The sequence below is a fragment of the Podarcis raffonei genome, chromosome 1 (genome assembly GCF_027172205.1).
Source record: "Podarcis raffonei isolate rPodRaf1 chromosome 1, rPodRaf1.pri, whole genome shotgun sequence".
NCBI classification, from domain to species: Eukaryota; Metazoa; Chordata; class Lepidosauria; order Squamata; family Lacertidae; genus Podarcis; species Podarcis raffonei.
Window position 1 is genome coordinate 15,867,932 of NC_070602.1, and position 23,775 is coordinate 15,891,706.

General features: G+C 42.6%; 3 protein-coding genes across 10 annotated transcripts in view; 1 reads left to right on the forward strand and 2 right to left on the reverse strand.

The window, feature by feature from the left end:
* Positions 1-7,355, reverse strand: part of TECPR2 (tectonin beta-propeller repeat containing 2) — a 54,931-nt gene extending 47,576 nt beyond the window's left edge. For 2 of the 4 annotated variants that reach the window (XM_053369757.1, XM_053369823.1), the window contains exons 1-5: positions 7,070-7,355; positions 6,146-6,274; positions 3,895-4,142; positions 1,770-1,898; positions 611-742 (exon numbers count right to left, since the gene is read on the reverse strand). In XM_053369757.1, coding sequence (XP_053225732.1) covers positions 611-742; positions 1,770-1,898; positions 3,895-4,122 — 489 coding nt within the window. In that variant the 5' untranslated portion in view covers positions 4,123-4,142; positions 6,146-6,274; positions 7,070-7,355. Of the gene's footprint in view, positions 1-610; positions 743-1,769; positions 1,899-3,894; positions 4,148-6,145; positions 6,275-7,069 lie in introns of those variants that run through there. The other 2 variants (XM_053369681.1, XM_053369596.1) reach the window with 2 other exon arrangements.
* A 120-nt stretch (positions 7,356-7,475) lies between these two features.
* Positions 7,476-12,229, forward strand: CINP (cyclin dependent kinase 2 interacting protein). 2 transcript variants are annotated; one of them, XM_053370174.1, is made up of 5 exons: positions 7,476-7,555; positions 8,678-8,837; positions 9,049-9,175; positions 11,046-11,166; positions 11,898-12,229. In XM_053370174.1, the coding sequence occupies exons 1-5, from the start codon at positions 7,549-7,551 to the stop codon at positions 12,098-12,100; spliced, it is 618 nt and encodes a 205-aa protein (XP_053226149.1). In that variant the 5' UTR covers positions 7,476-7,548; the 3' UTR covers positions 12,101-12,229. The 2 variants fall into 2 exon arrangements, with proteins under 2 accessions (XP_053226149.1, XP_053226225.1); XM_053370250.1 differs by lacking the exon at positions 7,476-7,555 and adding an exon at positions 7,723-7,862.
* A 933-nt stretch (positions 12,230-13,162) lies between these two features.
* ZNF839 (zinc finger protein 839) lies at positions 13,163-23,506 on the reverse strand. 4 transcript variants are annotated; one of them, XM_053370340.1, is made up of 8 exons: positions 23,130-23,506; positions 21,056-21,964; positions 18,606-18,836; positions 17,067-17,159; positions 16,274-16,417; positions 15,418-15,555; positions 14,995-15,115; positions 13,163-14,286 (listed from the first exon to the last, which is right to left on the reverse strand). In XM_053370340.1, the coding sequence occupies exons 1-8, from the start codon at positions 23,460-23,462 to the stop codon at positions 13,841-13,843; spliced, it is 2,415 nt and encodes an 804-aa protein (XP_053226315.1). In that variant the 5' UTR covers positions 23,463-23,506; the 3' UTR covers positions 13,163-13,840. The 4 variants fall into 4 exon arrangements, with proteins under 4 accessions (XP_053226315.1, XP_053226404.1, XP_053226580.1 ...); XM_053370429.1 differs by having other exon boundaries at positions 15,001-15,115; positions 23,130-23,505; XM_053370605.1 differs by lacking the exon at positions 18,606-18,836.
* Positions 23,507-23,775: the final 269 nt, after the last annotated feature.

The following is a 23,775-nucleotide window of genomic DNA, read 5'->3' on the forward strand; positions in this document are numbered from 1 at the left end:
AAGTAAAAGCCTCAAGGCTGAAAGGCAGACAATGTTCAAGACCACCAACTGATCCCATGACTGAGCAAAGATGCGACGCCAGGTCTTGCAGATCAATACCACCCACCACAGGGATTCAAGTAAATAAATGCTTTGGGGAAAACATAACAACTACAGATAGTGGTCAGGGCAGGAGGGGAATAAACCCTCAATAAATGCCATCTCACAAGTGGCAGAATTTTACGTAACTGCTCCCTTACTTACAGCCCCTAGGCTCCACCATCTCTACATCTTAACTACCACCCTCCAATTTTAATCTATAGGAAAAGTTTTTATATACGCTTTGAATACAATGGTACCTTGGACGGCTTGGCTCCCAAACTAATCAGCTCCCAAAAGCCACAAACCCAGAAGTGAATATTCTGGTTTGCGAATGTTTGTCAGAAGCCGAACATCCGACGTGGCTTCTCACTGAGTGCAGGGAGCTCCTGCAGCCAATCGGAAGACATGCCTTGGTTTTCAAATGGTTTTGGGAATCGAACGGACTCCCGGAATGGATTTAGCTAGAGAACCAAGGTACCACTGTTATTTGTATCCCAGGTACCAAAAGTTTGGGCAAACAACCAATTACCTGATCCAGATCCAGAGCAGAATACACTATTTTCCCTTTGTCATCTCCAGAGAACAATTTCATTCCATTGGGACTCCACGCCAAGGCTGTGATGCTACTTTTGTGGATACCAGACACGTTAAATCTCCGAAGCTGCAAAGACAGACACCAGTGAGCATACGAGAGAAACCAAGCAGAAAGCGGAAGGCCTACAGTGGGTGGGTTTATTCATTGATGTAGCTATCAAAGGCACTTCTCTATTGGTCCTGCTACTTCATTTTAATGCTCATGCACGTTTCCAGAGAGATCTGTGCAGTTAGCGAATTGCAATGTCACAAAAGCCCCAACTGACACTTTAACACAGGGGTTGGCAAGGCTTACTGGGCATGGGCTGGATCACTCCCACGGAGATCCTCCGTGGGCCGGGCCGGCACAGCGCGACGCCGGAAATTGCATCTGCGCATGTCCGCGACACCACAAATCGCGCCTGCGCAGAAGCGATTTTCGGCATCTGGGCATGCACAGAACGGTTTTCGGCGCCACGGAAGAGAGTCCCTGTGCCACACTGTGCCGGTTTAGCAGGCGGCTCAGTTTGGGGGCAGCTTGTGGGCTGGTTGAACGGCCTCCGTGGGCCACTTCCAACCCATGGCCCTTAGGTTGCCGACCCCTGCTTTAACATATTATTGGCATCCGTCTGTCTTGAGAGACAATGGAGTGCACCTCTGGGGTGAAGCCAAACTGCTGCGTTAGCAGCACTGAAATGACCTCCCCAGGATGCAAACCTGGGCAGCGTGTATGGAGGTCCTGGGCTGCCCAGACGACAAGACCTCGCTGGTGTGGTCAAAAGGAAAGCTACGCAAGGCGTTTGGCACCAGCTTGGCTGCAGGAAAAAGGCGTACAAGGAGGAATCCAATTGTCTTTGGGTTTCCTCTGAGTCTTTTCTTTTCCCAAAGATGTACCACAAGGCAGTGGAGATTGCAAAGCAGCTGCTCTACCACTGAGCTGAAGCATAATAATAATAATAATAATAATAATAATAATAATAATAATAATAATAATATTATGGGTGGCTTCCAACAAAACACTAAAATACAATAACCTAATCACACAATTAATGTGAAACATTAACCTAATCACACAATGTGAAACAGCACAGGCTGTAACCAAGTTTGACTCTTACTTGTTTGTTTCTCCCTGGCAAGGACGAGACAAGCTGAAAAATAGCAATCTTGCCCGAAGCTGTCCCAACAGCAACAAGATCATCAAAGCAGCTCAAGACTTTCACGACAGTGATAGACTCATTTTTCCCCTGGTGGAGAAGGAAAAGAAAAAAAGACAGCTGCAAAATTAAGATGCTGTGTTTATTCGTATCGGCCGAGACAAAAGTGGGATACCTGAAGGAGAGCTTTCGCTCCTCACCTGCTGACCTCAAGATCCTGAGGCAATTCTGCTGCGTGTTTCTCCACCACTGAAGTTCAAGTATGTGGAGATTTGGGGCAGAGTTGTCTTTGTGGTGGGCTTCTTCCCTGTGGATCTCATTGCCTAAGAAGGCTCAGCTGGCTAGCTTTCTGGGGGCTTTCCATAGGCTAGTGAAGACCGCTTTGCTTAGAAGGACCTTTGGACTAGGAAGGGCCTGTTGCTGCGGTTTGATCTCTAGCTAATGCTGAATAAAAATTTGCTCTGTTGCTGAAACTGCTCATAACGTACATATTTTTATACTGTGGATGCACAGTACAAAACAATCTTGTCTTGCGTGCAATTAACTTGCATGATTTCAACCTTACAAGGTTGAAAGCCAGCAGTCTGAAATCCTGCGAATTAATTACATGCAAGGCAGAGAGCTTTAAAGCGCATTTTGCACCAGATTTTCCCAACACGGAAAGAGCTTTTAAACTCTCAGACTTGCCTGCTGGGCTCTGGGATGCTCTTGAGAGTATATCGTATTGCTGCTGCTTCTGAGGGTTTTACTTGTCGCTTAGGCATTTGTTTGTTTTTCAAGTGCTGTGTTGTTGCTGCCACTTTTGGTATTCTTTTGTATGTTTTATAGGATAATTATGATTGCACTGGCTATTATAATAATATTAATGTTTGAAACATATTATTGAATGTCTTGATGTGTTGATAGCTGACTTTGCAACAAACTGTTTTATTACCTGTTTTTTATCAGCTGTGTGAATTTTTTGATATGCTATATGAATTATTGTTTACCATATATAAGGTGTCAATCTTCCTGTCTGCTGATAATTAAACAAGAGCCTTCACTATTTTGTTTTAGATGCCTGCTGAAAACTGTTATATTTCAGCAAGTCTACCCAAACATACAATTTAGTCACCTAAAGTTGCTTTTACATAGTGACCAATTTTAATTTGTGTTATATTTATAATTATTTTATGTATTTTTTAAATAGTTTTGTGGATTTTAGCTGTGTTTTACTGGCAATTTTAGCATGTGCAATGCTTAGAGAATTTTGTGATGAAGCGTGGTCTATAAATTTTTCCAAATAAATGAAATATCAATATGAATTATAATTGTGTGCCTCCTCAAGAGGTCAAGAGGATGGCAACACGAGAATGGCCTTCTCTGCAGTGGCTCCCTGTCTGTGGAATGCTCTCCCCAGGGAAGTTCGCCTGGCGCCTTCAATATACACCAGGCAAAAACATTTCTTTTTAACCAGGCCTTTGCCTGACTTGATCTACATCCTATACCCTTTTTAAAATGCTGGCTCTTTTTTTGAGGGGGGGGGGTTATTGGGTTGTTGTTGTTTTGATTTTATGTATTTGATATTTTATGTGAGCTGCCCTGAGACCTTTGGGTATAGGGCAGTATAAAAAATAAACAAATAGCATAAATAAATAAAATAGGTTGATATTATGTTGTTGCAATCTATATGGTATGAAACTGCTGTTGAACTCTGATGTACTAACGTTTATATTTTGCAATATATTACAGCTCTCATTTCCTTATGCCCTGCAAACCACTATGGGGTCTATCTCTAGTGGAAAAGCAGCATATAAATAAACAGATGATGAACAACAGAATGCCTTACTGAGAAGCAAGTATATAGAATTGAGAACAAACCCCTAAATCATGCTGTGTGAGATAAAATAATTATAGACCACAAATAGATGCTGACTCTTAATCTAATTTTAGCAACAGCCAGAGCAACCACTTTTCCTCAAGTTAACCAACTCTATAGCTTTACATTTCTGCACATTTCAATATGCTAAAACTGACAAAACCCAAGGCATAAGCCTCATCACACCTTTTAAAAAATGAAGGTGTCCTGTTAAGTGTTGGTTCATACCTCAAAATTGTACTTTTTCATCTGGTTCAAGCGCCTGCAGTATAAATACAACATTCCAATACTGCTGCCCACAGCGATGTAGTCCTCGTTAGTGTCAAGTGCAGTGAGGTATACCACAATGGAACGGAATCCCTTTTGGATCTTTGTAGGAATGGCATTGAGAAGATAGTACAAGGGACAGAACTCCTTGAAGGTAAACGATGGAGTCGCCGATGCCATGGCAAACATCTGTATGTGCTACCTAGAGGCTGGAAAAGATAAACTGCATGTACTCCTGAAGCCCATGAAAACAAGAAGTATTTATTTCAGCGGCCACCCTTAGTATCTATACAACTGGGAGTACGTACAATGCTGGTGGGAAAAAGTGGTTTTTCTCCCTCATGAAAAGTTTAATAGTAATACTTACTGCACCACAGTTCTGCAACTAGTTGGCTTAACATAATGCTTACGCTGTATAACATTTTGTGTCTCATAACCCAGAACAATACTTTGTGATTTCTTTTTTATGCATGACAAAGGTTTTCAACTTATGAAAAGGAGAACACAAAGCAATTAGTTGCAAATGTTCCAACACTCTTCCACTGTCTCCAAAACTGATGAATGCCAACTGGTGTTCTCAATATTTTGTAGGAAAAAAATCGCTTCCATTAACTGCGGTTCAGAGTTCCATTCAAAGCCAGACTAACTGTGGTTAGCCTTAACAATAGTTTGCAGAAATAAGCCAACTTTGAACTGTGGTTTACAAAGGAGCTTTGCTTCAATAAGCTAGGGATGGGAGACATGCATTTTACCTAGCTTCCCTCTTCTCCTCCAGAACCAAGCTCTCGGACAGCGAATAGCAGTGTGAATTGACGCACAAGATTCCTGTCTTTCATTTAACACAGGGGTCGGCAACCTAAGGGGGTCGTTTAACTGGCCCACGGACCCCCGCTGCCCGCTCAGTCGGCTCCCATGCGCCACGCTAAAGCGGCACAGAGCAGAGCGGGGACCGCCTTCCGCGACGCTGGCTGGCTTCCCATTGGCTGCAGGAAGCTCCTGCAGCCAATGGGAAGCTGCACACGCCTCCTCCACGCCGGAAATAGTGTTTGTGCGTGCGTGCGCACTCCGACCCACTGAGGCATCTGCAGGACAGTGAACCAGCCCAAGCCACAAAAACTTTGCCGACCCCTGATTTAACATCACTACAATTGGGGAATGTTCCCACAGAATGCAAAATTCACGATTCCCTCTGTGCCCTGGGTCCCATTTATAAATCCCACACAGTTTAAAAACAAAAATACTCTCTAAGAGGCTGATCCAAAGATGTAACAGTGAATCTTAATGTTAGTGCCAAATCTCTTCCCCATCCCCACACCTAATGGTAAGTCAAGAACAACTGTTGGCTTCACATCATGGTTTATTTGGAGCAAAACAAACCATGGTACTCAGCTTGGATGTAACACTAAGTCAGGGATCATGGTTTGTTCCTCCCAGTCATGCTTGGGGAGGAGTGATGTGGAAGTCACATGTGTTGCTGACAGAAAACCATTAACTATGGCTTGCCACAACTTGCAAACATAGCCACTATGTGCTAGATCAGCAATCCTGTTCATTCAAGCCAATGCCAATGCTTCCATCTCTGCCACCACAGGAAATTATGCAGAATTAATGTCTATGCAAGCACTCAAGACCATAACAAGTAAAAGCCACACATACAAGTAAAAGAAGCTGAGCGAACTAGTATTCTTTCGAAAGGCACTTCTGAGATAAAATGAAAGTAAAAGTTCCAAATAAATATTGTCCCTTGCTAATAGTGGAGAAGGGGGGGGGGAGTCTAGTTAAATCCTGGCATCCCTCTTGCATTCGGTCATATGATTTACTCCTACTACTGACATCTAAATATGCATTGAAGACCTCCTCATACATTATAAAGTTGCCTTAAGTGTAGAAAATTATGTACAACCCAAATGCAGTTCATCACTGAACATGGGGTGGCCAGCTGTCATTTACCTGCCTATGTACGCACAGGGAAGAACCAGCATTGGAATTAGGCACCATTAAAGGTCAAAGTGAATGTCTTGCTAATTTTCACACCCAGTTCTCATGTGACAGCCCTCTGGATTGCTTAAGCTCTGCTAACACAGTGCGCTTAAGAGTTTTTAGGGAACTTCTATTTCGTGAGCTAAGGTTACAATAAATTTCGGATACCGGTACTTTTTTCAAAACAGAATATTAAATTTCATGTCAAAACCAAGGGTTATGGTGCACTCACTCTGCTAGTCTTCCATCGAAGAATCCTATGGCTTTAAGCAGCCAGTTCATCACATTCAGTCCACTACCCTAAGGCAGGATACATCTTTGTTGCAGACGACAATTTTGGAAAACAATGTGTGTTATCCTCCTGTTGAAGTAACAGAAGCTCAAATAATGAAACCATTAAATCACTTTGAAGGGACAGCATCAACTGTTTTGCTTTTTAAACGAACATAAAACCAGGTCCCAGGGGAGCTACCTTTTTCAAAAGCATACATTTGTAACAAATAAATGCTTTGTCCAAGGAAGAATTCAACAGGCATCAGGCAGAACAGTGAAAAAAGTAAATAACCAAAGTACACTGGACTACAAGGTAGCTGTGCCAACATCTGCAGCTTGCAGAATTAGTAAATGCACAGCTCAAGTATCAGGATCCTTGCCACTTTCCTAGCTACAGATATTTAGGATGGAAAAGCTTCTTGGAATATGTTTTCATTTCAGGAACCCAGGAGCTGTTACGGGTGGATGCTGTAATATTAATTCTGCAAACTGTGCAGCAGTGAGAGGAGTTGCTTAAAGAGATATCATTCCCACCCACCCCCATTTTAATGCCGTCTAGAAGTTGTATTATTTGTTTTGCTAAGAAGGGCATGAAGAGGAAAGCACAAATCAGAAAGAAAGAAAGAAAGAAAGAAAGAAAGAAAGACAGGACTAATGGGAGAAGGGAAAACTTCTGGGTGGATTTTTGTCCTTCCTCCTCAATGCAGAGTGACAATTCTAACCCATAAGTGATAAAAGAGAGCAGAATTAAATGATCCCATTAATCGATAGCTTAATAATCAGCACTGTTGGGAAGCCCAACCACCCCACCTGAAGCATGAACCAAACAAGAGTACAGGCAGGCAGACAGGCGGCCGAAATACACTAAAGAAGGTAAACAAACCCAGCACACGGCGGTTCCCAAACATGCGCCCCCGCTTCACCCCCGCAAGAGATGCTCAAGGCAAGCCTCATTCTCTGTGCGCGCCTTGGCGGGCAGAGAAGCCGACCAACCGCCCAGGGCTCGTCAGGACGGAGCCTCGACACGTGTTTCCAGCACCAGGTCTCTCGAGGGAAACCCGGGAAGGAATGCGTAAAAAGGGGGTTCTCCGGGCGGTGAGCGTCCTTCTCTCCGCTTCTTATCGCCTCCTGCAGCCAGGGAAGGGAAGAAGAGAGGGCCGCCCAGCCAGGAGGCTCCCACCCCGTCTCCCCGCCGCGCTAGGCTGCCCTCCTCACCTCAGAAGGGCCGGGGCCGGAGCTCCCGCGTCGCCCCCAGGCCCAGCGGCGCTGGGTCTCCAGCGCTGGGCGGCGGAGCTGGGCGGAGCCGGACGTGAGCGCACTTCCGAGGGGAGGGAGCGGCCTCGGCCTCGGGTGTCGGCGGAGATGGCCGGTAAGCGCTTCTTCCCCAGGCAGCGGGCGGGAGCGCGGCCTGCACCTCCTTCAGCGAAGGAGGCCCCGGGTGCCTCCACCGGGGAAAGCGGTTGCTGGAGAAACCCAGCAGTTTTTTCCTCGCTCTCAAGTAATACTGTACCAGGACTGGGATGGGAGGGGGGGGGCGTGCGATGGAGCTGAAGATGAAAGGGTAGCGGGACGGTGGAACTCCCCGCCACTGGAGGCAGGGTTGGCCTCCGGCTTAAGAACTATAAGGAGATGTTCAGGGCCGGGTTTAGGTTTGATGAGGCGCTAAGCTGCTGAAGGTAATGGGGCCCTTTATATGTCCAGCTGTCCTTTGTCAACAACAAATAGTCGCTTTTTTGCGTTGAATTTTTGCTATATAGTAATTTATGGACCTAATAGGTATCTAAAGCCATTTGCACAATACAGAATGTAGGCACCCTATATATAGAAATGAGCAAACCAGTGATATTTTAGGGAGCAGGCTAGCAGGCGGGGCCCATCATTGGAGCCTACACAGCACAAAACACTGTTGCTGTATGTAGGTTTTATTTGTTTTTTAATCTTATATTTTGGAAATGTACATCCAGGGTTTTTTTCCTTTAATTTTTTTTGGGGCCCCTAAGAGAGTGGGGCCCTAAGTTGTAGCTTGTTTAGTTTATACGTAAATCTGACACTGGAGATGTTGCAAGGCAGCCGTGGCAGGAGTTGAGAGAGGCTGTTACTGAATGTAGGCAGGGGGGAGGGTGAATTTTGGGAACTGGTTGTGGCGTTGCGAAGGAAGTGAGATGATCCTGCGATGCTACTACAATCCCGGCTTCCGGTTGGGTTGGGTTGGTCATCTTCTTCACACGTTTGGGTGATGGGCAATGGGCAGGCGCACGGTGTTGCAGCGGGCAGAGACCTGTCAGTTTTCTATCAATGAAATAAAACCTCTTATTGAAAGTTTGAAGCAATGTGCCAAGTGTAGAGGCTGAAACTTCACAAAACAATGAGAATGGTGGTGTTGTTTATTTTATTACATTACAAAAAAAATGTCGCCAGCAGCCTAAAATGTCTCACATAAATATTTTCCCTCTTCCTGTTTAAAGGGTTTTATTGTTGTGTTTTTGATTAGCCAAAGGCTCGACTCCCAAGACACCTGTATTATCCATCAGTGCAAGAAAAATTAAAGATAATGCAGCAGACTGGCATAATTTAATGATGAAGTGGGAAACTCTGAATAATAAGGGATTTACCACTGCCACCAAAATCGTGAACATCAAAATTTCTGCAGAGTAAGTATACTGAAAGATCTTGTCGATGGTTCCAGTGCAAATTTATTACCTTAGGCCATCACTTTTTAAAATCTGCATGATATGAATGTAACAATTTACCTTGCATTATGCACTGACTACAGTTGACCCTATATATTATAGGCAACAAGGGGTAGGAGTTGTCAGAGGAACAGAACTTCTATTATGTACAGTGAATGATATTTTTCTTTAGGTGCAAAGACAGCAAGTTGGAAATAGAACATGATAATATTGCTTCAGAGTCCGGAAGACGACCAGTTGACTACAATGTAGAATTGGAGGAGTGCTGTACAGAACTACTTGATACTTTTGAAAACATGGTACACTATTTTTCTTATTAGAACCACCACTGCATTTTTCTGTTTCCACCATCCTCCTATAGATCAGTGGTTCACAAAACTTTCCCCAGCCCAGGGGACCAGTTAAGTGATTTTTCTGCCAGTTGAAGCAATTATAACACACACTGCTAGATGCTGTGTGATTTTTAACTCCACAGTAGTACCTCGGGTTAAGTACTTAATTCGTTCCGGAGGTCCGTACTTAACCTGAAACTATTCTTAGCCTGAAGCACCACTTTAGCTAATGTGGCCTCCTGCTGCTGCCGCGCCCCCGGAGCACAATTTCTGTTCTCAACATGAAGCAAAGTTCTTAACCTGAAGCACTATTTCTGGGTTAGGGGAGTATGTAACCTGAAGTGTATGTAACCTGAAGCATATGTAACCTGAGGTACCACTGTATTTTTATGGACACATTGCTGACCACCTAAATGAAACTCCTGGACAGTTTCTGAACCCTTGTTCTGGAGAGGGAGAGGCCATAGCCCCTTGTGGGAGATCTAGAGGTCTTCTTTTCAACAATGTTTTCCATGAATATTCAAGGCAACATCCCTTCACAAGAGAAGGTATAAGAATTATATGCAAATCTACCTAATGGAGGAATCAACCAAATGAAAAATGAATCTCTTCTGTGCAAAATATTCAGAAGGGAGAACTGAAGCTATTCTTAATGTTTTGTTGTGAAAAATGCCCTTTGAGAACTACTAATTTTAGTCCAGTACTGACTGAATACTTTAATTAGTGATTTGTCTCTAATCCAGTTATCCAGTCTTTGTAATAAAAGTTCCCTGGTTGTGAAGTTTCTGAAAGTAGGGATTGAGTAGCCTGCACAGATAGAACATATGTTAAGCTGCAGTCGTATTCATGTGTACTCAGAAATAAGTCACACTGAATTCAGTTGAGGTTAGGCCAGGTAGGTGGGACTAGGATTGCCACTTCAGGACAAAAACACATTTATTATTATTATTACTACATTATTTACTCATATGCAGTGTGTACCACTTTGGCCCAATTATGTCACGGAAATTAGTGTGTGCATTAGATTTGATGGTGCATTAGATTCAATTGCAAGCTTGAAAAACACAGACATAGCAGATACAGTGGTATCTCTGGTTACGAACTTAATTCGTTCTGGAGGTCCGTTCTTAACCTGAAACCATTCTTAACCTGAGGTACCACTATAGCTAATGGGGCCTCCTGCCGCCATGCAATTTCTGTTCTCATCCTGAGGTAAAGTTCTTAACCCAAGGTACTACTGTACTTTTTTTGGTTTTAAGGTTTTGAAAACTGAGGTGCACATTAGATTTGAAGGTGCATTAAAAAGGTAAAGGTACCCCTGCCCGTACGGGCCAGTCTTGACAGACTCTGGGGTTGTGCGCCCATCTCACTCAAGAGGCCGGGGGCCAGCGCTGTCCGCAGACACTTCCGGGTCACGTGGCCAGCGTGACAAGCTGCATCTGGCGAGCCAGCGCAGCACACGGAACACCGTTTACCTTCCCGCTGGTAGGCGGCCCCTATTTATCTACTTGCACCCGGGGGTGCTTTCGAACTGCTAGGTTGGCAGGCGCTGGGACCGAGCAGCGGGAGCGCACCCCGCCGCGGGGATTCGAACCGCCGACCTTTCGATCGGCAAGCCCTAGGCGCTGAGGCTTTTACCCACAGCGCCACCCGCGTCCCTTGAAGGTGCATTAGATTCACATAAATATGATATTTATTAATTATAGTTTATTAAATTTGCATACCGCTCTTCATCTGCAGATTTCAGGGCAGTTCCAACATAAAATTCAATGTGACTTCTGTACTGTTGTTTACAAAAATATTAGCTTCTTACACAGACACTTAAAAACTTTGTTAGGCAAAAATACAACAGAAAATGGAAAAACTATGTTCAACTACTAAAGGGATCTGCGACTTAGAAGCATATCATGGAGATCAGAAGACACCATTCTTTCACACGTGGCCCATTCCTTACTTCTGTAAGTAAATTCTTCCTTTTTGAGATACTGCTATTTCTTTCTGCTGAAGCATATTCATTTGAAAATGAGAGTGGAATACTGTGAGCTAAAGAAATTAAATTTAGCTTATATTGCTTGACTTGCAAATTTGCAAGGCAACTATAGCTCTCAGGAGAGAATGCTTCACATCATCAACCCACATCAATTCCTAGAATTCCATATGTTGAAACCAGATAATCTTTTTAAAAATTGCGCAACAGGAGAAATATGGAACTTGAGGGATGGAAGATGAATTAACTAATTCTAAAGCTTAAAAACTATAGGCAAGCAATCTAGCTAGCAATGTAGTATGTTCAGCATTTGTAATATGAAGCAAAATCAGAGCACTACTCAGGCATTCTGAATTATGGCTTCGTCAATACATATGAGAGTATGCACTCTGAGGGTGTGGTAGCTGTACCACATTCGCCATGGGTTCCCTATCAAACCGTCTGCAGCAGAGAAGCCTCCTGGAATCATGGCTGCATCTATGCATTTTGAAACCCTGGAAAAAAAAAATCAGGCTTTCAAAGTGCACAGGGGTACAGGATGTTTTCCCACTGCAGACAGTTGCTAGGAAACACAGCATCTAATTGAGAGGAGGGTGGGGACAAAGTTAGTGCACATTCTTCTCTTCATTTGCTGTCCTAAGCCATATTCGGAATGCCTATGTATTTCCAGAGCTACTTCTTGATTTAATTTATCTTTTTCAGATGAAGTTTCTGGAAAGCTCTTGAACATGTACTCAAAGGAACTAAAACTCAAGCAAACGATTGTGCAAGAGATTGCTCATACCGCTGACCAAGATCTCCTGATGGCCTACTTGTCGTCATGGTTATACCAGCCCTACATTGAGAATACCAGCCAAGTATTACTAGAAAGCATGCTATTGGAAACGGGACACAGGCTGGTCTAACCTTTCCTACCACTTTATAAAGTTGCCTTTGCCTTGAACTGCACTGCTAATACATTATATAAATTGCATTGTGTTTATTTTTGTATCGTTCCAACTTTTTAATAAAGTCTGTTTTATTTTCTAAGATTATATCTACCTAGCAGGTCCCATATTGGGATTACAACAAACAAAACCACTTAAGAGGTTTTAGTACCATCCAGATTTATATAAATTTTGTAAAATAATAGAATCAAAACAATTCTAAAACAGAGCTTGATTAACTTTAGGGTCTCTAAAAATCTGCTTTCACAGATTTCAATATCCAGTGGAACTCCTTTTTCTTTTGTTTTAAAGTCTGAACTTTCACACCATGAGTATAAGAGGAGCCTGCTAGAGTAGGCCAATGGTCTATCTAGTCAAGCATACTGTTCTCAATGGCCAACTATATGCCTGTGGAAAGCCTGCTAGCAATACCTGAGTGCACTAGCACTCTCTTCTCATTTATAATCTAAATATGACTGTAGCTGGATCTTTCACCAGGGCTATGAGAAAGTTAACACATGCCTTGAATTACAAGGCCGATATTTAAATCACATAAAGGCCCATCCTTGCCTCTGGGGATTTCAGGAAAGAGGCAAAGCACTAACAGCCTCCTGCCCTTCTCAGAATCCTAGCTGCCAGGCCCATTTTTTTCAGGCACCAATGGCTATTAGGCACTTTTTGCGTTTCTACCTTAGTGAACAGAAAATTGTTAACATTAGGCAAATGCTACATTACCATTTCGGCTCAGGTTGTGCCCAGAGGCATATGCTTTTTAGAATTGCCGCTACTCTGGGAAATTATCTAAATCTGAACAGCCTCGTTGAAGTCTGTCACTGAAGTCTGTATGTTGGGGGATTGGATTCATCTCTGGGACATGAAGGCCCACTCTTCCAGATGATAATATCTAAATATGAAAGTGACCTACTTACCAGACTGAAGCTTTCACTTCGTAACTGACTGCAATACAATCTCTCTATGCTTAGCAGCTTTAGAGCAGCTCCTGTGTTCAAAATATCAAAATGACCTGACACACCCAAGGTGTCAAGGATAGTATATGTAGTGCCTTTAATTTGAACCAGATAAACCATCAGTTACAGTTTGATATCCAGCACTGAATGCCATTACCTTTGTTTGCACAGATTCTCAATTTTATAAAAAGATTCTTACCAATGAGCTGGTTCTTGATCTTACCGTTTAGTCAAAAAGCAGTGTAATTTTGGTAATAAGTTGTGTCCAAAAAAACAGATCAGTTTGGTAAACAGTGCAGTTTACTTGGAATTCTAGTTACTCTTCAGTCATGTTAGTTGTAATTGCACAAAGCTCACAAGCAGCAGAAAATTAAGATTTAATAACAAAAATAGACATTTTAAGAAATTGCTTTTTTTAAAAAAACCATATATTTTCATAACGGCTTTACTCTGAGCAAGTTCTCTGTGTGAACAATGTTGTTAAAAGAGCCTCTGTACTTTCCAAAGAACTTGAATGTGTAAGTGCATAGCAGGATCATCAATTTGGTTACAACACTGGTTGAAAAAGACAGCAGCACCAGGATGGGGCAAAGCCTGAACTATTTCATAGCCCTAGAGAAGAGTTTCTAGCTCATCCAGTCATCTTTTTAATAGATTGTCAATGAGTTTTCTAAGATCATATAGAAATGTTATCTCATTGAGACCCAAATGGATTAGCTACTGCCATGTTACTAATTTGGGAAGATTTTGCTTAATTAGATACCCTAGGATGTTCACAATCTATTAATGACAAAATCCTCGCTTCTTCCTGAGATTCTTGATATTTTTCATTATGATTGCTTTCTTCATGCTCTGACAAGGAAGGATTTTGATTAGCTTTTTTTGATGTTGTGGAGTTACAAATCTCAAACACACTTAGTCCGCTTGCTGCATTACCCGAGTACGCTGCCACCATCTTTTCTTGTGAACTTTCTGAACTGGCAAGTGGCAACCTTTCACTCCGTGAGAATAGGTAGCCTGAACAATCCAACCCTGATACACTTGAAGGTTGTAAGATCTCAGCCTTCCCTTGCAGGAACTGATCTGTATCTGCAATCTCATTTGAAGCTTCTAGTTCAAGTGATTTGTGGTGCTCCTTTTGCTGTAATGTATTTTCGGTGCAAATGTTTGCTCCGCAGTTCTGTTCTGGGGGAAAACCTAAAAAAATCAAGTTACAAAACACAAAACTTCAGTTTACATGCATGTTTTTCAAAACATACAAAAAGGAAAGTGTTTTATAAAATATTTATTTCATAAAAATTATATACCACCTGATTGTGGTATATAATTGTGGTATATGCTACCCATATAAAAAATTAAGCTGTTTAAATATTATATTAAGCATTAAGTAGTATAATAGAATAAATAGTTTATAAACAAACAGCTTCTACTTTGGCAACAGATTTTTTTAAAAATCTGCTTGGCAGTGTTAACATTTATCCCAGAAAGTAGCCAGGTGGTGGAGTATTTACCAATAATAAATACTTGCATTATATCACATTTCCTTCCAATACAGGTTAAGAGTTAAACAAAGGTATAGTTAGTTTTGTATGCCCAGTGGGGCTTTAAGCTCGTGTTTCTAAAACAGCAATACTGACATTCATTTAGTGAAATCTGGATTCAAATCACCAATAAAGAAAAAAAACTACTTTTGGAAAACCTATGCATTAAGTACCTTAAGGAGAATGCAAGTGTGAAGGATACAGCAAATTTTTAGCTAAGTTTCCTTTCTCTCTCTCCCTACTCAACATTATTTTTAGACTTATACCGCTACAGTTTAAAAGGTCATTGTACTCTTTCAGCTTCCTAGCTATTTGCATGTAACTTTATCTTCAGGAGAGAGTGGAGATATTAGAATTCACATACCACTACCTTCATATGCAGGACTTCTTTCCTTTATTTCACCTTGACTTGAACTGATAGTCACACTTTCTAACAAATTTTCAGCTCTGATCTTTTTTGCAAATGGCAACATTTCATCTGAACCCTGTTGAGAGAGAAAATAAACTTACCAGCATATTCATCAAACATCAACTTTTTAAACTTATTCCAATATTTTAAAAAGCTCTATTCATTTGGCAGCACTTTGTGCCGCACAAGAATCCAAGTGAATGAACTTATGCCAAAAAAGTATGGTTTGCTTATAAAGACCAATTTTGTATGGAAGATGAAATATGCAACAGCTTATTTTCAGCAAGACATATACAAGCAAAAAAGCACAAGAAAAGTTAAATATGCTACAAGGTTTGTACAGTATTATTGATGTGGCAGAATTCACCTATTTTATACCTCAGTTGCTCGTTTCTGTTCCAGAATCTCTGTACATACAGGTGCATCAGCAATTTTAATACACTCAGGTGAAGATCCTATTGTTTGAACCATTTGCATTTCAAGATCACTGCCTATAATTCCTAGAGATTCAGCCACCTATGAAAGACGAGACACAATATTTTTGTTCTAGACCCATAATACACAATTTATTCACAGTAAATTTTATTATTTCAAAATTCTTATTTACAGGCGGTAAGTCAGCAGGGCATGTACCTGCTTTGATTATTTCGAGGATGGTTTTATTAGACCTTACCAATTCTTCTTTGTTAATATTTTGAGTATCATGTTTGTAAATAAAGCTGATTTAAAGGTAAAGGAAAAGGGATCCCTGACCATTAGGTCCAGTCGTGACCGACTCTGGGGTTGCGGTGCTCATCTTGCTTTATTGGCCGAGGGAGCCGGCGTACAGCTTCCAGGTCATGTGGCCAGCATGACTAAGCCGCTTCTGGCGAACCAGAGCAGCACACGAAAACACCGTTTACCTTCCCGCCGGAGCGGTACCTATTTATGTACTTGCACTTTGACATGCTTTCGAACTGCTAGGTTGGCAGGAGCAGGGACCGAGCAACGGGAGCTCACCCCGTCGCGGGGGTTCAAAATCTGGTACTATATTTGATCTTAGCAAGTAGGCCTAAAAGCAAAAGATAGAAGCGCAAATATAAAATAAGATGTACTTAATTTCTGCTTATCTTCAGTATTTGCTATTTATCTTCACACTCCTTCTTTTAAAGAAAATGTGTTCAGTTTCACCTGCTGCACTCAGTTTAGCTACTGGATCTTGATTCACAGCCACACACGAAACTACCCAACATACCTTTGGGTTTTTTATTGCCAGAGGGTTGTTTAATTCAGGAGTACTCAAATAGTCTTGGCACATTTTCTTTACTATAGTGTGCAGCTCTTCAAATTCCCGGTATACTTCTGGAAAAAGTGCTTTGGTTGGATAATTTTTTTCTACCTGTTTAGTAACAAAAGCTACATGAATATGAGCAAATTCACAATCACGTGCTGTAAGTATCATTCAAGCCTATTATAATGCAAACAAGTAACAGGCGATTAAAGGCAGAAAGCACTATCTGAACCTCTCCAGCAAGTCCCCTATCTTGACCACATTGGTTTGGATCAGAGCTGTCAGTCCATCTGGTTGTCGTTGGCTTAAATTGATCTTATGTTAAACAGAGTCTGGAGAAGTAGGGACTGTGGAGTTAAGAAAACTAGACAACAGAGGCTGTGGTTCAAGGTCCAGGAAGATTATGTTAAGAACCATAACTCCTATCTACCCATTATGAGAAAAATATCTCACTGGAATAACTTACTGTACTAATCTATATTTCCATAAAGAGTGAAATAAAATTGTTGACTTTCCCCTAAACTATAACTTCAAATAGGGCAGGGAAAGTGATGTGTCCCACTTCTTCAATCTTCCACCATGTAATTCCTTGTACTCCTCCTGGTTAATCTGGTTTCATCCAATTTTTGTTCATACCCGCATGAGACACTCAAGTTTAAAGAGTTTGACTATAGGAAATTAAATGCACATTTGCAGATAGTATTTATTATTCATTTATATTGTGCATTTTACACTAAGTTTGCAAGATGTATCTTACCTTCATCAATAGGAATTCAGATACAGTAACAAGTGTTGTAAAGCGTGGAAGAGCCAGCTCCATAAAATCTTCATTAGCACATTGCTGAATCAGCTATTAAAGACCATAATAATTTCTTTAGAGAAGCCATAAAGTCAAATCGCTAAAACGCCAAGTCTAAATACATGGAAATGAACAAAGAAAAATGCATGATATCTGAGCAATTTATTATAGAAAACAGATAAATCACTGAGAAGTGTCAATGTTAGGAGACAGTTCCTAGAGTCATTGCCAGAATAAATTCAATTTTTAAATCCCAGCAGTTATATCTAGGGGCCAACTCACACAACATTTGTCCTTCATGGAGGTTATCAAAACTAATGCAAAAAACCTGTACAACTTGTGTGAAGCACACACAATTGGATTATTTTGCCATGGGCAGACACTTTATCCAAGTTTTCAAGAGAGCCTCTTCAAAGCCTCATTTACTACATGAAAGGCTAGCTATCAAGTAGGATCTTAGCTGGAAGATTCTGAAAGAAAAAATAGTAAGTCTTTCACCAGATAACTAAATAAGTTGTAGGAGTTTTAAGAAAAAGAAGAGAAGAGTTTGGATTTGATATCCCGTCTTTCACTCCCCTTTAGGAGTCTCAAAGCGGCCAACATTCTCCTTTCCCTTCCTCCCCCACAACAAACACACTGTGAGGTGAGTGGGGCTGAGAGACTTCAGAGAAGTGTGACTAGCCCAAGGTCACCCAGCAGCTGCATGTGGAGGAGCAGAGACGTGAACCCGGTTCCCCAGATTACGTGACTACCGCTCTTAACCACTACACCACACTGGTTGAATCTGCATAAATGGTCACATTTGTATAAACAGCTTAGATGAGAAAGGCATGCTTCCTCTTAGATGAAGCAGCAGGCACCCTTAGAAACATTTCCTCCTGCTTGAAGAGAAAGGGATGGTTCTTATAAGATAGCACCAGCCATTTCCCCATTTTATACTTATATCAATTTCAGGAATGTGTGTTGCCCAACTTGAGACACCTTTTCAAGTTATCAAAACATTTTAAATGGCTGGGTCTAACTAAGGGATGGGGAACCTTTGTCAATCCTGGAGCAGCATTTCCTCATGAGCAACGTTCTTGAAGCCATGTGCCAATGGTGGCAAGGGCGGCTGGCAAAAGTGGTTACTGTAGGATCTCTTTCCAACTACACAAAAGTCATAGGTTTCAACACACATGCACACACATATCTCTCCATTCAAGTAAGTAAGGTACTATTAAGGTACAACAGCACATTCCAGCTAGGCAAAGTCACTCCAGGAGAGTGAGGAGACGGACTGGTGTGAATCCAGAGGGCTAGATAGTTCAGAAGTGGGGAACGTCCAGGCCTCTCTAGGTTCACAATCCTAAGTATTTTTACTAAGGTGTAAGTCCCACTGAGCGCATTGAGACCCAATTCTCAGTAAACATGCTTAAGATTGTATTGTGAGCACTGTAGCCTAATGGAGAAACTATCACTAGGCAAGCGAGCATGAACAATTGTGAAAAGGAACCATACCTCTTTTAGCCTAGCTTTCCTTCTAAATATACTGTGGTGATCTGCTGACATATTATTAAGACACTTTGAAGAGAACTGACTGCGTCTGCTATATCTTCCAGAATACCTTGATCTTTCAGCTGTCTTTGGTCGGCCACACCTTCTTGGTTGTCGGGGTTTTCCAGGACCCAAATACAATAAATCGGTGTTTTGATGTTCTATTAATTTTCCATCTTCTGTAGATGTAGAAGACTTTAAAAAATGTTCATAAGAATGCTTTAAACAGTTTTGACTTTATGTATTAATTTTTCAGTTTGGAATCATTATACTAACATTATCCTATAAAACTGAGTTAAAAGGCACATATACTTCCCACATCTCACTTGCAAGGCAAGGAAGATGGCAAATTCCTTTTCTCCTACCTTTAATGCACCGTGATGTCACATCATTATGGTGTGCATGTGCTGCTAACTTGCTGTTTTAGGATTTATTTTCACATAACCCTGTCTACTTCCAGAAACAAGGACTACCTACTTTTTGACACGGTAAGGAGCATTGATAGAGCAACAAGGCAAAACAATGGTGCCTCTGGAATTACTGCAGCTGGTAAGCAGTTTTCATTTCATAGGGACAAAGGTGAGAGCTGTTTCCTAGTTCTGCTGGATCTCGCAGCTGCCTTTGATACAATTGACCATAACATCCTTCTGGACCGTCCAGAGGGGCTGGGAGCTGGAGGCACTGTTATACAGTGGTTTCGCTCCTTCCTCCTGGGCCGTGTTCAGAAAGTGGTGGTGGGGGATGAGTGTTCAGACCCCTGGGCCCTCACTTGTGGGGTGCCTCAGGGTTCTGTCCTCCCCCCCCCCCACTTTTTAACATCTATATGAAGCCGCTGGGAGAGATCATCAGAGGGTTTGGACTGGGTGTCCATCAATATGCAGATGATACCCAGCTCTACCTCTCTTTCAAATCAGAACCAGTGAAGGCGGTGAAGGTCCTGTGTGAGTGCCTGGAGGCGGTTGGAGGATGGATGGTGGCTAACAGATTGAGGCTGAATCCTGACAAGATAGAAGTACTGTTTTTGGGGGACAGGGGGCGGGCTGGTGTGGAGGACTCCCTGGTCCTGAATGGGGTAACTGTGCCCCTGAAGGACCAGGTGTGCAGCCTGGGAGTCATTTTGGACTCACAGCTGTCCATGGAGGCGCAGGTCAAGTCTGTATCCAGGGCAGCTGTCTACCAACGCCACCTGGTACGCAGGCTGAGACCCTACCTGCCTGCGGACTGTCTCGCCAGAGTGGGGCATGCTCTAGTTATCTCCCGCTTGTACTACTGCAATGCACTCTACATGGGGCTACCTTTGAAGGTGACCCGGAAACTACAACTAATCCAGAATGCGGCAGCTAGACTGGTGACTGGGGGCGGCCGCCGAAACCACATAACACCGGTCTTGAAAGACCTACATTGGCTCCCAGTACGTTTCCGAGCACAATTCAAAGTGTTGGTGTTGACCTTTAAAGCCCTAAACAGCCTCAGCCCAGTATACCTGAAGGAGCGTCTCCACCCCCATCGGTCTGCCTGCACGCTGAGGTCCAGCACCGAGGGCCTTCTGGCGGTTCCCTCATTGCGAGAAGCAAAGCTACAGGGAACCAGGCAGAGGGCCTTCTTGGTAGTGGTGCCCGCCCTGTGGAACGCCCTCCCATCAGATGTCAAAGCGATAAACAACTACCTGACATTCAGAAGACATCTTAAGGCAGCCTGTTCAGGGAAGTTTTTAATGTGTGACATTTTAGTGTATTTTTGGTCTCTGTGGAAGCCACCCAGAGTGGCTGGGGAAACCCAGCCAGATGGGTGGGGTACAAATAATAAATTATTATTATTATTATTATTTGCTTGCTACTTGCAAGGAAGCTTCAAAATGAATCTTGCAATTTAGAAGGAGGAAGGCAATGAGACCACTAGCAACACTTTTACACCAGTTACCTTATCTATCCAGTAATCATTACCAATAATTCACAGTATTTGAAGATCTTTTAAGACATGCATGTATCAATACTCTATTGCTTTCATATGACAAATGCCATTCATGAAAAGGATTTTTTGTATAGTATGCTTCCCCATTACATTGATTAGAAATTGCCTTTAGAATAGAGTGTCCATTAAATACTTAAACATTACCAGCAGCCTCTATCCCAGACTAATTCCCTCTTCATATTGCAGGGATAAGAATGGCATACATCTGTTTTTCTCCTAACTTTAATGAGCTACTAGCATTTAGAATTAGAAGCATCAATAGTGCAGTTGTTTAAAATATTCCAGCAATCCCATTCAGTAAAGCCTATTGTATAGATTCCTGTAGCCATGAACTGGATTTAGATAAGTGGCAAAGGGAGATCCAGCTTGCTCTGGAAAGGCAGAGGGCATGAGCTGACCATTCCCTGGATAATTTGAAATAGAACTATATATATTTCTCTTACCTGTTGCTTATTCTCTATAGGAAGATTATTTTTCAAGTCTCCAGCTGATCCAATTTCATTTATTAAAGGGGCACTAATTGGTGGTGGTGAAAGCATCTGATGTACACTTTCACAACTTGTCTGCCCAGTACACTCCAGCAACTGTCTATTTATAGAAGATTGTGAAGATTCTTCCTGCCTGTGAGCTGGATTAAGTTTATAATGCCGTGCTAATCCTCCTTTTCCTATGTAGGATTTTTCACAGCTTTGACATTTAAACAATTTTGGCTTCAGGTCATAGTTCAAGGGACCAAATAACGAGCACACTTCCTTCTCCTTGCCGCCTCCTTCATCGTCTTCTAGACTTAGCTCAGCATAGTCATCAGAATCAGACTGGTGACAGTCAGCCAAGTCTTTAGTTTTAATGAATTTGTAATCCTTAGCTTTATATTTAGGAGGCCTTGAAATCCGCCCAGAACGAGTTTTCACTTTTAGAGATTTTTTAACTCTGTATTTGTACTTCTCGTGGTTTGTGAGTGAATTTGCTGAACAAGATGGGGTGCGAGTAACATTTGGAGAATCTGAAGCAGCTATTGCAACAGATATGTTTTTCTGTCCATTGACAGCGAGGCCATTGAGTAGTTCATGTGTTATCTTGCCTGAGGAAACTTGTCCAAGAGGATGTAAAGGTCTCTGCAGAAGCAGCTGAAGGGTAGGTTCAGAAGATTTATATAACAAAAATTGCTGTGATCTAGGCATTGTAGCAATATGTGGGTTAATAACACTGAGTGCTACAATCCTGGAATTTTTCTCAAATGGCTGATTCATAGTTACATTTTTTGATCTTTGAATTGCTGCAAGAGACAGCTCTGATCTTTCTTTCTCTTTTTTCTGTTCTGGCTGTACTTGGACACAGATGGTTTCCAATGGCTGTAAGAAAAAATAAAGCTTGTTTAAGCACAAAGTCATATAAGGTTTTCTATACATTCTTGAAAATGAAACTGATCTAGATGACCACACACTAGTTTTTAAAAGTCTCTTTTAATCCAAGTAAACAAAGTCAAGATTGGTTGGAAATTGTAGCATAATTGACTTTTTAAAAAAATAATACTCTAGCTTGCATACTCCTGAAACTAGTATAATACACGTTTATCTACTTGTCATATCATTGTAAGGATTAAAGTTAAGGTTTTATGGGGAGTGGAGTAAATTTTTAATAGTGACCTGAAGGAGATCAAGGACAGGAAGGGGAGAAATCATGTGGTTTTAACTGCTAACTAACTGACCTGCTATTGTTAAGCAGATTGCTGGGTAAAAGTCTGGCATGGTCAGTTGGTGTTTCATCCATGGGAAATTAATTGACAGGATTTGTGAAAGTTGGGAATCTCCTTTCATTTCTTTATGGTACTGTACACCCCTCAGTTCAGCAGAGGGAGCAGATGCTTGTGCAACTTTAGAATAGGCAGAAAGCAGTAGTGGAGGTGGGCGGGGGGGGAGGGCAGGGCGTGATGGGGGGCTGGAGCGTGTCGGAGCTAAGCACGTTTTGGTGATGTTCCCCAAAGAAGTTCACAACTTTGGGGAAGCTCCGCCCCAGGCGAGGTTGTGATGGATAAGCACTGCTTACCTTGCTCTCTGATAAATCTACTGCTTCAAAGGCGTGCCTGCTTTGTACACAGGAGATCCAGAATTTCTTTTCCTCCCAAGAGGACACTAAACTATTCGCCTCCATGTAAAGCAGCACTTTGGTGACCCTATATTACTTTATTATTATTATAGTTATATACCACCCTACAGCCAAAGATCCCAGAGCGGCTTACAACATAAAAACACCAAATACTTAACAATACTGTAATAATAGCAATAATAATAATAATACGTATTTGGTGTTTTTATGTTGTAAGCCGCTCTGGGATCTTCGGATTAAAAGCGGTATATTTATTTATTAAATAAATACATAAATAAATATGTATTAAATAAATAAATAGCAGCAGCCCTCCGCCCCGCAAGCAGCGATTTAACCATTCTACGACTTAAGCATCAGCGATCCCCCTTACGAAAAATCCCCACATAAACCCCACAGGCTTATTTCTTATACCTTGGGCGGCAGGAGCCTGGCGGGGACACGGGGCACCTTCTGCAGCCGCTGCGCCGCGTCGTACGGCATACTGGACACCGGCGGGTCCGCCGAAGAGGCGGAAGTCGCCGAGCAGAAGCCCCTAGCCGGGAAGTGGGGATGAGAAGCCGCGAGGCCGTCGTCCTGGGCTACTGGAGAAGAGTCTTCCCGCCCTTGAGGCGATGCTGCAGCCCCGGCGATACGGGGGCCCACGGGCCTCCCCGTTTGCTTCCCAAGGGGCAAGGTCTCGCCCGGCTGCTGTAGGCCGAGCGCCGAGTCCGGGTCCACAGGCCCCCTCGCCTCAGAGGCCGCCATCTTAGCGAGTAGCTGCTGTCAGGGGAGACGGTTGGAAGTCTCCCTAAGCCCCGCCCCTACCGCGCGCATGAGGAACAAACAGCGCCGGACCAATAGGAATCGGGCTCGGCTGTTTGGGGTACGGGACGACAGCGAAGGGGTGGAGTGGGGAGGAGGAGCAAGAGTTAGAGCGTCGCGGTGGGAGCCGAGCGGGGTCAAATTAGCTTCAAAAGCGTTTAGTCGCTTCCCTAGAGTCCTAGTGCTCTCTTCGAACCCCTCGTATGCTCGCTCATCTCCTTGACGCGAACTCGGTGGGCACGTTCTGGATTTCGGG

Bases quoted from the DNA above. Each gene is read 5' to 3' on its own strand.
- CINP (XM_053370174.1), top strand. The intron at 8,838-9,048 runs GTAAGTATACTG...ATTTTTCTTTAG, and splicing joins AACATCAAAATTTCTGCAGA to GTGCAAAGACAGCAAGTTGG. The intron at 9,176-11,045 runs GTACACTATTTT...AAACTTTGTTAG, and splicing joins TTGATACTTTTGAAAACATG to GCAAAAATACAACAGAAAAT.
- ZNF839 (XM_053370340.1), bottom strand. From the start codon at position 23,462: ATGGCGGCCTCTGAGGCGAGGGGGCCTGTGGACCCGGACTCGGCGCTC. The intron at 17,160-18,605 runs GTATGGTTCCTT...GGTCTTTAATAG, and splicing joins GGAAAGCTAGGCTAAAAGAG to CTGATTCAGCAATGTGCTAA. The intron at 15,556-16,273 runs GTATGTTGGGTA...CGTCTTTCATAG, and splicing joins TGGCAATAAAAAACCCAAAG to GTGGCTGAATCTCTAGGAAT.